General features: G+C 33.1%; 1 protein-coding gene across 12 annotated transcripts in view; it reads right to left on the bottom strand.

The window, feature by feature from the left end:
• LOC145254806 (uncharacterized) overlaps positions 1-16,445 on the bottom strand; it is a 400,418-nt gene that overhangs the window by 161,098 nt on the left and 222,875 nt on the right. For all 12 annotated transcript variants that reach the window (XR_013863805.1, XM_080113605.1, XM_080113609.1 and 9 more), the window contains 4 exons: positions 16,420-16,445; positions 14,859-14,945; positions 11,004-11,108; positions 8,784-9,066 (listed from right to left, as the gene is read on the bottom strand). The exon at positions 16,420-16,445 is cut by the window's right edge and continues 28 nt beyond it. Coding sequence is in view for 11 of the 12 variants with exons in the window: in XM_080113605.1 (XP_079969731.1) it covers positions 8,784-9,066; positions 11,004-11,108; positions 14,859-14,945; positions 16,420-16,445 (501 nt within the window). In the remaining variant the exon portion in view is untranslated. The remainder of the gene's footprint in view (positions 1-8,783; positions 9,067-11,003; positions 11,109-14,858; positions 14,946-16,419) is intronic.

The raw sequence follows: 16,445 nt of genomic DNA, 5'->3' as shown, positions 1-16,445 counted from the left end.
AATAGATGTGTAGTTAGGATTGAAAGTGCATTGATAGGCAGAATTTTTGGGGTTTGATTTTAGTTTTAGATAATATTGTAAGCCTAATTTTTCACGTCTCAATTTTAGTGGAGGTTCATAGGCTTCAGCATATAAGCTTTCTGTCGGAGAGGTTTTGAATGCGCCCAGGGCAAGTCTTAATCCTTTGTGATGGATAGAATCTAGAGTTTTAAGGTAACTTTTTCTGGTTAAACTATATATGAAGCTTCCATAATCTAGTTTGGTTCTTATCAGAGTTCTATATAATTTTAAGAGTGATGAGCAATCTGATCCCCACTCAGTATTTACTATAACCCTTAATAGTTGTAGAGTCTTGAAACATTTTTGTTTTAAATATTTTAAGTGAGGGATGAAGGAAAGTTTTTTTTATCAAAAATAAGTCCCAAAAATTTATATTGATCAGCTATTTCAATTTTTTATCCTTTTAGATTGAGAACAGGGTCATTGTGCATTTTTCTATGATTACAGAAATGGACGCATTTAGTTTTAGTTGTTGAAAATTTAAAGCCATTTTCTGTCGTCCATTGTGTTAGTTTGTTTATGCACATTTGTAGTTGGCATTCTGAAGTATGAATATTTTTGGATCTATGGCAGATTACAAGGTCATCCACATATAAGGAGCCATTTATTCCATTGTTTAGACAATTTACGACATTATTAATTTTTATATTAAATAGCGTAACTGATAAAATGCATCCTTGTGGGACTCCTCCTTCCTGTATTTTTGTGTCTGATAGGGTGGGTCCGATTCTTACTTTAAAACTTCTATCAGATAGAAAATCTTTTATCAGTATGGGTAGTCTGCCCTTTAATCCAAGGTTGTAAAGGTCTTTAATTATACCCTGTCGCCATGTTATATCATATGCCTTTTCTAAATCAAAAAAGACAGCTATTGCATGTTCTTTTTTAATGAATGCTTCTTTGATAAAGGTTTCCAATCGGACTATGTTGTCCATTGTTCCTCTTTTGTTTCTAAAACCACTTTGTAGGTTGGCAATTGAGTCGTTCGTTTCCAGATACCAATTCAGTCGTTTATTTATCATTCTTTCAAATGTTTTGTAGAAACAACTTGTCAATGCAATTGGTCTGAAATTTTGTGGATCTGAATTGTCTTTCTCTGGTTTAGGGATGGGGATCACGATAGCATGTTTCCAGCTATTGGGTAGTTTTCCCTTGAACCATATTTTGTTGAGCGTGTTTAAAAGATGTGTTATAGATTTGGAAGGAAGTTGTTTCAGAAACTCATAATGTATCTCATCTGCCCCAGTAGCTGTATTATGTGCTTCATTTATGGCTTTTAAGAGTTCATTTTTAGTAAAAGGATAGTTGTATTCTTCTTTGTTGTTTGAGTTGAAATTTAATTTATTTATCTTTTTTTCTGTATCTTGTTTTATCTTTTGGAAGGATTGACTGTAATTTTTACTGGAGGAATTGTTTTGAAAGGTTTCAGCAAGAAGATTCGCAATATTTTTTGTCTCCGTTATTTTGATGTTGTTTTGTAGGAGATGATTTAGAGGGGAGAGTGAGTTTTTACCCGAAATTTTCCTTACCATGTTCCACACTTGTTTGGGGTTTGTATTCGAGTTTATTTTATTTATATAGTCTTTCCATGTTCTTTTTGCTTCTCTAATAATTTTACGAGCCACTGCTTTTTTTTGCTTAAAAAGGTTTAAATTGTACTTTGTTGGTTGGGAGTTGAATTTTCGTAAAGCAGCTTTACGTTGGCGAATTGCTTTTTGGCATTCGTTGTTAAACCAGGGTCTTTGTTGTTTGTTTGTTCTGCTACTTTTAGGTATACATTCATGTGCAATGGTTAGTAAAGCTTTAGAGAAGTATTCTATGGATTTATTTGGGTTTTCCTCCTCTGAGAGTTTTTGTTGGCATTTTTTGTTATATTCCTCCCAATTTGCTTTTTTTATTTTCCATTGGGAGAGATGGGTTTTTGTTTCTTTTAGATTTGTTAAATTCACTGGAAAATGGTCGCTACCCCATGAATCTTTTAGAACCTTCCAGTTATAGTCCATGAGGATAGTAGGGTCACACAAAGATAAATCTAATGCTGAGTAGGTGCCTGAAGCGGGATGAAGGTATGTGTTGGATTTATTGTTTAATATACACAAGTCATTGTCGTTAATGATTTTTTCAAGATTCTTCCCTTTCTTATCCAAGTATGCAGATCCCCATATATCGTTGTGACTATTGAAATCACCTAACAGTAAGAAGGGTTTGGGTAACTGATTTATTATTTTGTTCAGCTCTGCTTCGTCTATTGGATCTTGGTGTGGGATGTAGATAGTGCAGATATTTATAGTTCTGTGTAGTGTGGCTGCTGCAGCAATGGATTGAATATTAGTGTTTAGATCTATTTTGCTTTGTGGGATATTATTTCTAATAAGTATAGATACTCCTCCAGAGGCTTTCTGTTGGGTATTGTGGATGTGGTTGTATTGTCTGTAGTTTTTTATATTTATTTTATCTTTAGCTCTAAAAGATTTCTTGGAGACATATGATGGCTGGTTGATGGTTTGTTATAAGAAGTAATAAATCATTTATGTTGGGTTTTAGGCCCCGGCAGTTCCATTGGATGATTTTTGGGTTATGATTAGATTTTATGTATTTGTTTTTGACTTTTGTTAGTCGTTGGTGTCTGATCTTCGATTTTCCGTATCCATTTCCTCAAATCTGTTTTGGATGGAGTCTCTTGGTCTGGAAGATGAACGTGGTCTGTTTTTAGCTTCTTTGTTGGTTGGTGGTTTGTTTCCTTTTCCTTCATGGGCACTTTTTGGTGTCTGTTTTTTTTTCCGGTTAGAGGGGTTGTTTTTGTGGGTGTTGTAGCACTTTAGGGTTTTGTGGGTCTTTTGGGTTGAGTTTTGGTTTGGGAGTTTTGTTCTGTTTTGTCATCTTTATTTTCATTGTTTATTTGTTTTATAGCTTTTTTGAATTCTTCCATTAGTTCCCTTACTTCATTGAGTAATCTCATAATGTCTTCTGGTTTGATGTTTAATAGGTTTGCTTTTGTTGTTTGGTTATTTGGTCCGGTGGTATGCTGTATGTTTTTTTTTTTTTGTTATTTCTGAGTATTTTATATTTCCGGCTAGGTTACGAGCTTCTTGGAAGGTTATATTTTTTGTATATTTTATTTTAATGATTTCTTTTTCTTTCTTTCATTTGTCGCATTCTTTTGAATTTGCACTATGGCCTTTTTGGCAGTTAATACATTTTGGATCTTTTTGGCAATCTGTGTGGGTCTCGTTTTCTCCACACCTCATGCATACTGGAGAGCGTGTGCACCGGTCTCAATGGTGTCCGTACCTTTGACATTTGTAACATCTGAGAGGGTTTGGTATGTACAGTTCTATATTGATTTTTTCATATCCTATTTTGATGTTACTCTGGATTTGATGGGTATTAAAGGTTAGAATATAAGAGTTTGTATCGATGGTTTCACCATATTTTTTAATTTGGATCCTTTTTACATCGGTAACGTTTTGATTTTTTAGGTTAGTTTTAATCTTCCAAGGAGCACAGTGATAGTTCTGAACTCCTGATTACTCCTTTACTAGTATTCAAAGTTTTGTGGGGATAGATTTTTACTTTTTGGTTATTAAAAAGTCTCCATTTAAAGATTTCTGTTATTTGCTTTTAGCTTTCTACTTCCACTAGTAGTGTGCCGTTATTTAGTTTTTTGACCATTTTTGGTTTGATACTCAAGAAAATTTTCTCTATTTTGAAGGGGGACACTTTTGTTATCTGTTCTCCTTCGGTTGCTTCAATGATTATAAAAAAAGGTAGATTTTGCACAAGATTTTGGTATTGTGATTCTCTTTCTGAATCTGAACTAGATTTGTCTGAAACTTCACAATGGTTTCTTTCCTGAGGCTTTTTATTTGCCATTAAAATATTTTGAATTTTTCATTTCTCCTGCTCCCCACCCGCCTCGGAGCCCTATTTGGGAAGTGTTTGGGGGGGGGGGCATTAGCCCCAACACAAGGATACAGGATAAGTATACTCTTCCTGCTGATGGACCCAAGCACCCGTTTTTCCTTCGTCCTTTCTAATGGCCTCATTTCTAGAAAAGATGTTGGTTTTCCAGCCGTGTTTTATCCATTCTTCAACAAGTTGATTAACCCTCCAGCCATCGCTTGCTAAATCAGTTTTTGCCTAATGTGGGGAGTGTGAGCGTATTTTCTTGTTGTGTTTGTCTGATTTAGTGCTAGTCATGACCAACCGATTGATTGGATCGAGCCTATCCAACCACCTGTCTTAACCCAAGTAAGGGCCAAAGTGGTGTGTTGCACCTCATGTCCTAATAGGACCTTGAACATGATCTGCTCAACCACCAGGATCCCGTCCTTAGGCATTACAGGTTGCCACCCACGGTCAACAGGTGGTCCCATTGAGAGACTTTTACTTTCTGCAGGGGGGCAGTCGGTGTATTCTAATCCCCCACCGACAGGGCCGGTTGGGAAGTAGGGGAAGAAAAAAAAAAGGCGGGGAGGGAAGAGAAAAGGGCTGTTGTTTTTGTTTTTGGTTTTGTAGAACACAAGTTTTACAAAAGAGAATAGAAAAACAAAAAGGAACATCAATGTAGGTGCATTTCGTCTCAGGAAGTTGTTTTTTGTCATGCTTTTAATAATATACAGGCATGAAAATAACTCATCACAGTTGGTAGCACATTTAAACTTGGCTGTGTATTTTTCAAAGATTTCCATCTAAATTTATATTTTAGCTGACCAACAGCAAGAAATTAAGTTTATCATATTTTTACAAATCTAGAGCTTTCATTAAAAATAACAAAAAAAATTCTTTGCCACTGAGAACCGGGGAAATAAAAAAAAAAATTTAAAAAATGTTTCAAACTGAAAGTTTAAAAGAAAAATAATGCTGCAATATTTGATATAATTAGAGGGTATGATTAAAGAAAATTGGGAGGTTCTACTTATAGACACTGGCGATAGAAACTCAAATGAAGCCACGTTCTGCTAGCAATCAACCAGAATGGCTGCATAAAAATATTGGATCTGTTAGAATTTTTGCACATAATTTCTTTTGTCCACACGATAAAGATCTTTGCTCTTTGTCTGCAAAACTTTTACAGTTCAAGACTTATATAGATTAGCTACCCACCAAAAACTATGTCATCTCCGGACTTGTACAGATTAGCAACCCATTGGTAACTCTTCTAAAATTTAACATGGCTTTCAATTCAAAAAGAGAAAATGTATGAATCTGTGTAGCTCACAAACTTTCCTGTGAATGGATGAATGTATACATATATACAAATACACATTGCTCTTTATTATAGAGTGGAGGATACAGTGGTCTCAGCTGCATAATTGCTTCCTGAATTTGATGTTCTTCCCCTCTTTGTTGTGAACAGAGATTCTTATCTTTATGTCGGCTTTCCTACCGTACATATGCAGCACAACTGAGGTTGTTGTTTTGAATGACAGAAACAGATGGGAGCAATCCAGAGTTTGCTTGGCCTTTTGTTTCTGCTAGTTTTGTTTAGTGTAACTTCTAGGATTTGTTCGAAAACATGCAGCATCCCTACACAGCATTTCGTGATAGTCTGATGCATCTAGATAGCAGCTGCAGTTCGTAAGCATTCCTGTTATATTCTTTGAAAGACGATTTCTACACGGTCGATAAGGTGTCAATATTATACTTTACTTCTACATGATATGGCTTTTTAGTAGATGAGATATCGCTACCAAAGAAAATGGTTTAATCAATGAGAAGATGGCACTGTATGGACGACAAAGTTATCTCCCTTCAAAGCTATCTATGGGTTTGGGAGTTCAAACTTGAATGTCTCAATGAAATATCGCTTCTCATTCTTCTTTAGTAAACTAGTTATACCTGAAGACTCCAAGCTATTTTTAGGGTTGAGATCTTTCATTTTTTTTATGACTTACTGGTTAATATCATCAACTGTCAGGTTATTATAGATTGGATTTGGGACATTTTTCTTCTATTGTTCTGCTCTCTTGTAGCAAATAAAAGACTATTCTATAAATGAATAACACTTAAGTTTTCAACTTTTCAAAAAAAAAAAAAAAAAAAAATTGAGAGAAAACTTTAAACTCTTTTCTATCAAAAAAATTGTAATTACCTCATCATACAATACTATAAACACCCCCACCCACCCCCGCTTTGGGCACACCTGCTATTAAGGATATTGAGCAGTTTTTCATTATTATATGTTAACTCCATCTTTACCTGGATGAAAACACGAAAATGTAATCGCCCCCCCCCCACCTAAAGAAGTATTTGACAAACTCTCTACCAGATATTTTGGCAGAAGGGATACGAAGAGAAGCTATTCTCCGAATATTGAGCACCTTTTTATGACTATATACTAGTTTAAGCAAATTTCTTTAATGCTTCCTCATTCTAGAAAGATTTGTTATTACAGTCTGTAGCAACGAAAACAAACTGTAAATAGTTCCAATACTAAAGTTGAATTTGTGTTAACTGAAATACACATTGCAATATTTTCGATTCATAATGGGGTATGATCCCACACAGTCGGGTGATTCTATTTATAAACAATGCTGCTAGGAACTGACGAATCAAATTAATTTACGTTCTGCTACTAACCAATCAGAAACCAGAATTGCTCCATAAATATTAAACCTTTTCTGTAGCAATTTCACATGTTTTTATCGTCTCAACACGGTAAAAATATTTTGCTCTGTGGAACCGTCTACTACAAACCAGCCACCTCTCAGGACTTCTGTGTAACAACGAACCATCGGAAACTGTTCAGTCACCTCTCAAGACTTGTTTAAAACAACGAAGCATCAGAAACTGTTCTGAAACTAAACATGGCTTACACTTCTAGACACGTTTTTAGGTTTTAAAAATGATGAGTTGTTACTTATTGTGTTATTGAAAGAAAAGAAAAAAATTAGCACTTATGTCCAAAATATGTTGGGGGCTAGTAAAAAAATGTAAATGAAAGTTTTTTTTTGTTTGTTTTTGTTTTAAATAAAGAATCGTAGTTGAATTGGACAGTTTGTTTATTTTAAAATAAAAATCTACTGGACCACAACGTCAATTGCAAAATCACATTGGAAATTCAAACTAATTCCAAAAATAATGCTTGAAAGTTTGTGTGAATTATTTTTAGCTTGATTATCTGCCGAAGTCGAAAAATAAAACAAAACCCCCAAAACCTAAATAAAATAACGTTGGCGCCCAGGGGAAATAACTCAAATCGGTTTATAAAAAAAACTAGGTCGGTAAAAATAAATTAAATATGTTATCAATATAAATCAAATTTAAATAAACTTAAATAGAAAACTTAAAAGAATTCTGGGGTATGATCCCGTAGTACAGTGAGAAGATTCTATATATAAACAATGCTGCTTGGAACTGACAAATCAAATTAATTCACATTCTGCTACCAACCAATCAGAAACCAGAATTGCTCCATGAATATTAAATCTTTTCTGTAGCAACTTTGCATGTTTTCTTCATGTCAACACATGAAGAATCTTTTGTTCTATCTACTGCGAACCACTCACCTCCAGTACTTGTGTAGAACAACTAACCATCGGAAACTGTTCTGAAACTAAACATGGCTTACAACTCAAGTTTTTGCATTGTAATACTTTTTCCGTACAGATGAGAGGTCAATGCAGTCCATCATGAACTGTCTTACAGTGTATCTGACGTGACAGGCTATGCACAATGAATATACACCATGTAATATAAACATCCTTCTGAACAGAAAAAAAACATGACTAGGTACATCCGTAATAATCAATAACACTTCTGCATTTTCTTACACCTATTATGAATGAATATGAAATCAGCAAGATATCACGATAATACGGCTGTTTTGAGGACTATCTTTGGTTAATGATTTAGTTATGCTTTCTCTTTTGGTAAAATTTAGTCCTCAAGCACAGTGGAGATCACATTTCTAACAACTCGTTGCACTTGCGAAAAACAAAATATTTTTATAGTTGTTTTTAGGGGTCAAACAAATCAAGATCGATTAGTTAAAAGTAAAAAGTACACATCATAGTAACCCCAGTTGACAGCATTAACTTTAAGGGAATCCTGAAAAATACTACATTGGGTGAAGGTTATTTCCCTTGTGGCATATTATGTACAGACTTATTGCATCAGTTATTCACATCAGCCATATTGAAAAAAAAAAACAAAAAAAAAACCTCAAACTTGGTTAGATGCTTTTTTCACCATTTTGCATGCAAGATTCAACTCATTATCTCTCAGTGTTTTTTTTTTATTGTTTTTTTTTTTTTTTCAGACAGAAATGTAAAATTTGATTTGAAAATTTAGAAAACCGAATATTATATACTTTTTCATTAAATGTTCAAAATTTATGCTAATCAGCCAACATTCATTGATTTTAGACTTTCCAACCATTAACAATATCGGACATATACCTTTATCTCTTTCCACGAGGGATCATCACTTTGGGTTAATGCCACCAAACAAAATGAAGAAAAAAAAAAAAATACTAAGTCTTCTATGAATAAGTCGTATTAACAAAAGTCTCAGAAATAGAAAATTATTTAAATCATTCAATAAAAAATTATATAACATTAGGTTTTATAGATTTTCAAATAGGCATCAAAATGTTTTCAAAAACATAACCAAGTTTATCTATTCATAAATGTAGTGGTTTTATGCAATAAATTGTCTAAAAATTGATGAGCATTATTTTTAAGATTCCATTAAAGTTATTCATTATACAAAAAGCTTACCCAAATTTTCACCATAAACTTGCTGCTGTTGCTGTTGGCCCATATTGTCATAAAACCCTGACTGCTGCTGATATTGTTGGTAAGGATCTTGTGCATAATTCGACACCAGTTGTGAGTTCTGTACATAAGGACCACCAACTGGCATCTGTTGGGGGTATCTTGGTAACAGGGCGTCCTGGGTATGATTCAAATAGGCAGCTACCTCTCCACTTTCACTGCTGTTAGCCGTAACATGAGGTCCCAAAGGAGTGACACTTCCAGAAAGAGGTTGGATTGAGCCATCCTAAAAGACAAAAAAAATTTATATGGCTGAAGTTAATGCATAGTTTTTTAATGTTCACTTACATATTTCATTTTAACCAAGACTGTTCAGTGTGACTAGATATAACTGTACAACTAATCGCTGTATTCGAACACCAAACCAAAGTCACTTTTACTTTTATCTAATGCCTTTATACACACTGTTGTTGAAACAGCTATAAAACAGAGAAAGGAAAATATTCTTATTTATTTAGCAAACATAGTAAGGCTCCCAAGAGTGCTTGTCCTAAGGAGAGGGAATTTTGCACTATTATTTTAATTAAAAGCTGTTTATATTTCGTTTACAGGGTGCTCTCCCTTGAAGGAATATATATATATATATATATATATAAAAGAGGCCAACTGTGTGTTAATGTGTGTGTGCATTTTTTTGTGTATCTCCGCCAAAGGCTTAGGGGAGGGAGGTGTTGGGCACTCATTCTTAAAACTTTTTATATACTCCCTAGATTATAATATCTACGAATTATGAAATGAGGTTGCATCTATCTTATTTGAACAACTTTTTACACGCTAGTTTCACGGTATTTCTCATTCTCCGCGTGTTTGCTTAGCTTTTCCGTATATAAGGGAAACTGAATCCGTTAACAAAGGCATCTCCTTGGTACTTGTGCCAGGAGGTCTAGAAAAGCAATCGGCCTTGATCAATGTGTGTGTGTGTGTGGGGGGGGGGGGGCTTATATCAGACAATTGCTATTCATTTGGACACTCTCCTTTTAGGGGAACTGGTTCTCCCCAACATCTTGAGAAAACTGGCTTGCAGCCAAAGTTAAGTTTCCCCTATCGCGTGATGTTTGACCTCATTAAATTTACGCGCCTGTCACTGAATTTTTTAATCGTTAAATTAAAACGCTTTTCCTGTTGTGGCCGATCGGTAAGTTGTCAGGGTTTTTCACACTTTCTCTTCCATTTTTGCCTCAAGGCTTTGGGTTTGAGCCTACCTCCCTACCAATTTGTTTTTTTTTAATATTACACCCAGGCAATGCCAAGCATCCCGCTAGTCATTTTATAAAATAAAAACTGCAGTACATTTTACAAATCTATTTCATTCATTTGTATGTGAATATTGAATATTTTCTCTGTAGAGTCATCAGAAAAATATATATGCTCTATTACTATATCTAAAACATCAAGCGTCAGATTTAAAAACAGAAAATACTTACAAAACGTACATTTTCAAACACTAATATATATATATGTATATGTTAGTCATTATATGGGGGGGGGGTACAAAACCTTTAGTATAGCTATTATTCTGCCCCCACCCATCATATGAATGTCATTTATCAATTTAAATGTAGTTGCAGTGTCAACTACGTTGGCAGAATGACCCTTAGGTTAGATGGTCGCATCCAACAACATGTACCCAGCAAAATCTGGAATGGAATCTACTGATAAACAGACATTTTGAGTAATACATATGGTTCTGCTATAACGGACCATTTGCTTAAAAATCCGCGATGTGCAATGAATTTCAGCAGGGACTCATTTTCTATTCTAAGTCATGCTTGTTTGTTATTTCATTTGAAGGTCTTGGAGACTATTCACGTTCGTTTTAGGAGACCTTCTCTCTGTAAGAAAAGGGATTGTCTTTTGGGTCTGGACATAATTAGTCTCCATTGTATAATCATCATAACGATATATTTATTTTAGATGATAGTGAGATTTTATTTTAGTCCTCAAATGCGCCACAAATGCTCTAATTCTTAGTTTTACCAGAGCCAATATTAAGTATTTTATCTAAATATCATATTATTGCATCAACGGGAGATACTTAGGTTTTGTCCGTCTAATTATTCTGAAATTAGGAAGATCCTCCAGATAGAGTTAGCAATCTCGTTTAACATATGAGGCTGATGCTACGTTTTCGAATTGAAAACATTCAAGTCAATAAAAACTTACCTCAAAACTCTGGCATACATTAGACAGTTGTTGAAGCCACACAGGATCCGTCATATCTCCCATCTGCAAACGCTGAGGATCATAGCATTTCAGACGGTTAGAGATCTAGAAAAAAGAAAACATTTTCTTTTAAACAGAAAGATCATAGATGAATGTGACAATTTTTTAAAATGCCTGAAAATATGTCAAAATGATGATTATGTGAAATTTTAACAGAAAATATATCAAAATGATGATTGTGAAATTTTGACAGAAAATATGTCAAAATGATGATTATGTGAAATTTTGACAGAAAATATGTCAAAATGATGATTATGTGAAATTTTGACAGAAAATATGTCAAAATGATGATTATGTGAAATTTTGACAGAAAATATGTCAAAATGATGATTATGTGAAATTTTGACAGAAAATATGTCAAAATGATGATTATGTGAAATCTTGACAGAAAATATGTCAAAATGATGATTATGTGAAATCTTGACAGAAAATATGTCAAAATGATGATTATGTGAAATTTTGACAGAAAATTTTTCAAAATGATGATTATGTGAAATTTTGACAGAAAATATGTCAAAATGATGATTATGTGAAATTTTGACAGAAAATATGTCAAAATGATGATTATGTGAAATCTTGACAGAAAATATGTCAAAATGATGATTATGTGAAATCTTGACAGAAAATATGTCAAAATGATTATGTGAAATTTTGACAGAAAATATGTCAAAATGATGATTATGTGAAATTTTGACAGAAAATATGTCAAAATGATGATTATGTGAAATTTTGACAGAAAATTTGTAAGGTTGTGGTGCATTCTATTCATATCTTAGCTTCAAATTTTATATGAATTTTAATTCAAAAAACATTTTTTCTAACCCAATTATATTTGGGGAATTCAGTAGATATATATTACAAAATAAAAACAAAATAATTTGTAATATGATGACCTACGTTGAAACTACAAAATAATTTCCAAAAATTTAAAATATTTTAAAAACTATTAAATAATTTTTAGAAAAGATGCAAGTTTAGTTCAAACTAAACAGGTTTTACAGTGGAACTCTCTGCTGCTTGCCTGTTTCCCACCTGACTACAACTTGGACGTCTTCAAGTCCAACATAAACAAACTCCTGACTAACCGCCCCCTTAAGTAAGATACTATCAAAACCCCCAATACTAATGATTACTACAATACTATCTCATTGATTACTGTACACGCAATACCCCTTATCCCTCAATGGCCTTTGGGCCTTGATAAGTGTAAAAAAAAAAAAAAAAAAAAAAAAAAAAAAAAAAAAACTTCAGCTAATATACTTCTTATAGTTTTCATTTTGTTGCTTCATTTTCTTAGCTTTTGTGCTTGTTGGTGAATTGCTATTTTACTTTACTTTGTGGAGATCTTTATTTTTCAAGTCTTCTGTCTTTTTCAGCTTCTTTCCTCTTTCAATTTAATTATTATATCTCCCATATGCTAAAATCTGAAATCTCAGAATCCAAGAAAACACTGAACAATTTAATTACGGAAAGACAAATGCAGATCTCCGATTTAATTCATGAATACAAGTTTCCGACAAAGTGGTTAAAAGTTTCAATATGGAAAACAATGTATTGCACCAACAGGTTTCATCTTTTAATTTGTTTAAAATGTTGTAAAATAGAAGACACCAAAAATATGAAAACCAAAAAAGGTAATTTATAGAAGATGTAATGGATCGATACAAACAGAAGCAATTGTGTCTATCCGCTACACCTCTGCATTGTATTGCCTTCTATAAATTACTATTATATACACACTTAATACTTCAAGCAACCTAGATTAACCTCTTCTAAAAATAAGTTTTATTTTAGAAAATAAATTGATGCTGTGATACAATGAGGTATATTAGCCAGCCTTATTTTAAAATACCTTAAAAAAAAAAAAAAAAAAAAAAAAATGACAATTGCATGAGATCAAAGGCTCCCACGCATTGACTGAAGTAACATTGTCGATTTCCATCATAAACACTTTGAAAGATTAAGCACAAGCGACTCCAAACTTGTCTATAGCTTGCAAGTTGGGATGGTGAAGGGCTTTTTTGTTTTTATTTATTTATATATCTATTTTTAAAAATAGATTTCACTTGGAGAGAATCAGTCAGAAGTGAGATTACACATCAAAAAGGCAGCTTTGTAGCTTAATATAATGAATGCATAATGCTAGCAAATAATATAATAAAGTATGCATTTTTTTTTTTAAATACAAAAATGCATTTGTCATTTTAGAAACCACCATTTATTTCACTTTGCAGATTCAGAGCTCAGCAAAGAAAACAGCAAAATGTATAGTACTTGGATTAAAGACATTTTCTTAGAAAATGCAAATCATCAAGAGTTCTAGACCAGCAGCGTCAATATCAAAGTTTCACAGATCTTTAGACATAGCATAGATGCAAAACTATTGACAAAATACACACAATTTTTATGGCAATGGACTAGATTTAATGAACACCGAATCACTTTCCAAGAGTTATGATCAAATAATAATGCTAAAATATTTTCTTGCTAAATTTTAATACTAATTACTATTAGTTTCATTGTAAACTCAGATTTTATTAAAAACAAACCCATAGTAAAAATTAATTAAGCAGTGTGCGTGTGTGTGTGTGTGTATATATATATATAAAAAAATGTGTGTGTGTGTGTGTTATTCATTTGCTTATTTTGCCTGTGATACTTTTTGAGCAGAAAGCACGACCTAAAGCTAATTCAGAATAATTCTTTAATTTTCCCTCACCAATTTAATCCCCCACTCACCAATTGGAGAACATATACATATATTTTTCCAAATATCATTATCAATGGACCCTATTTCGTCGTTATGACTCATCAGCGTGGCTAAACCTAGCGAGATTCCAAACCAGCAATGCTGATAAGTCGTATAACAATTAAACATGCCCATGGGAAATATATATATATATATTAGGAGAGATATTCTACATTCAGTATCTAAAAATTGGGTCATGCTCCAAGCCCTGAACACAATATTACCAGTTCCATCTATTATTTAACGTCTTACAGAAAAATTAGACGTTTATGAATATCAGACGACTGCAGACCTCACAATATGGTAACACTTAATACAAAATAGTATCATCATTTGATTATTGTATAATTTGTATTTGAGAAAAGTTGGATAAGAAAACATTAAAATTTAACCAATTTTAACATACAACAGGATTTTAACTCAATTTATGCCTGCCAGGTTTCAATGTTTTTGGCAAATTTTGACCCCTTAGCAGCTTGAATTTGTTCCATAGGTCCAAATTACCTATATATCAAGTTTGAAATTTGTAAACTAAAAATTGATAAAGGAGTTTGGTAGAGACTGTTGCTAAATCACTAAGTGACCTTGTCTGTGTGTGAGGAACGTTTTCTACCAAACTCCTGTCAAGTTTTGTTTCATTTTTTCTCTTCTTTCTATTTTTATACTGCTTTCATTTTCATTAAAAGAACTAGCCTCAAATAACAGAGGTGTCACTTGACAATGTCTTTTAAGATTGAAACAGTAAATTTATTGTAGCGACTTCTGGTAACTTTGTTTATCTAAATTCAATAAAATATCTTGCTCTTTTAATTGAGCACTATCCAATAGCATCGTTTGAATTTCAATTTTTTTTTTTTACTTTTGCATATTTTGGAGAGAGATGTTATTTTACTTCTACAGAATAAACACTTGTAAAATTTCATAAAAATTGGCCCAGCCATTTTCGCGTAAATAGGGAACGAACACTCAGACACACAAAGTTCCTTTTATAATAGTAAATAGATATGGTATTTTACTTCTACAGAATAAAAACTTTATATACTTACATCAGTCAGCACCTTGACGACCGTGTATTGATAATAGACTGGGTTTTGTATCACAGTTGAAGCTATCACTTCACAATAGTGAAATGCCTGGAAAAAAAGATAAAACCATTAAAAACTATTACCTTACAGGTTTTCTAATTGTTTAAAATGCAACCGAATATATCACTGCAAATATTTCTATTTAATCACGTGACTAAATGTGGGATGCACAGCTGAGTATAGTTCACAAAGACTACCAGTGATGAATGTCAGCTCCTCCATGAATGTGAACTAACAGCTCAAAGACTGAAGTCAAAGAAAAACACTCGTTTGGCTGTAACCACTATCAATAATTTCCCCCACTCTTTATCTGTGCCTAAACCTAAACATAGATTCCATGAACAAAGCTTTTTTCTAAAAACTGCACACCTGTGGAACTCTCTTTCGCTTACCTGCTTTCCAGCTGACTACGATATGGCTGTTTTCAAGTCCAATGTAAACAAGTTCTTGATGATCCATTTCTCTTAAGTAATCCAATTTACCTAATTTACACTTCTAACGATTACTATGATATTGTCCTATTGACTACTGTACACTCTTTAACCCTTATCCTCGAGTGGCCTCTGGGTCTTGATAAGTGGTGATTCCTTTGTAAAAGCAATATCGAACTCCTAATATCTCAAAAGACTAAAGTGCAGCTGTGAAACAATCAGCTACAAAAGTGCTATCCTCTTACTGATAGGAAGCCGTCTCTGCTGGCTTCAAAAGTGTCCTGGGTTCATTTGAGAAATCACTTCTGAATAGGAATTTGGCAATCAAAAGTTGCTATGGCCAAATGGGGCTACATGACAGATCCAATCATGCACAAATGTGGAGAGGAGAACTATAAAATGCAACAACACTGCCTTGTTTGCCTTTTATTACCCAATATTTCAATTTTCGTTGTAATAATGAAAAGGCACCAATATTTTTGATGCTTCTTCGTCATTAAAGCAAAATTCAAAAATGTTTTTACTTAAAATTTAATACTTCAATTTTTTCTCAAATAATGGAGAAGCACTAATATTTTTTTTTCAATTATAATAAATTTAAAAGAAATGGAAAAGAAATTGAATGGGAATAATCATAATAAGTTAATATATATCACGTAATGGAAATAAATGGAAAAGAAATTGCATGGGAACAATCATAAGTTAATATATATCACGTAATAGAAATAAATGGAAAAGAAATTGCATGGGAACAATCATAATAAGTTAATATATATCACGTAATACAGCAGGGTATCCAGATTAAGTAACAAGGATTTTCAAAACCAGAACTTGTTTGGATCGGTAAATACAAACAAAAGTTCTAAATAACCCACATCTCTTCCGGACAACCCATATGAACCTGCTGGCTATATAGTTCCCTAATGAACCCTCGAGGTTAAACCACATCAAGTGTAAGTAATAAGCAATTCTACATACAAATCTAAAAGCATTTTATCCCCACAAGTGATAAGATTTTCTTTAAGTAAAAAAAGAAAAAAACAATGACTACATATGTTGTTTAGTTTCTTTTGTGCTCATTCTAGACCTACCTCTTGAGTCAGTCCATAATCTGCAA

Source organism: Euprymna scolopes, chromosome 30, assembly GCF_053919585.1.
Source record: "Euprymna scolopes isolate OS-2025 chromosome 30, ASM5391958v1, whole genome shotgun sequence".
In the NCBI taxonomy this organism is placed as follows: domain Eukaryota; kingdom Metazoa; phylum Mollusca; class Cephalopoda; order Sepiida; family Sepiolidae; genus Euprymna; species Euprymna scolopes.
Note: the sequence above shows the minus strand (reverse complement) of the source record. Positions and strands in the feature narration are given on the sequence as shown.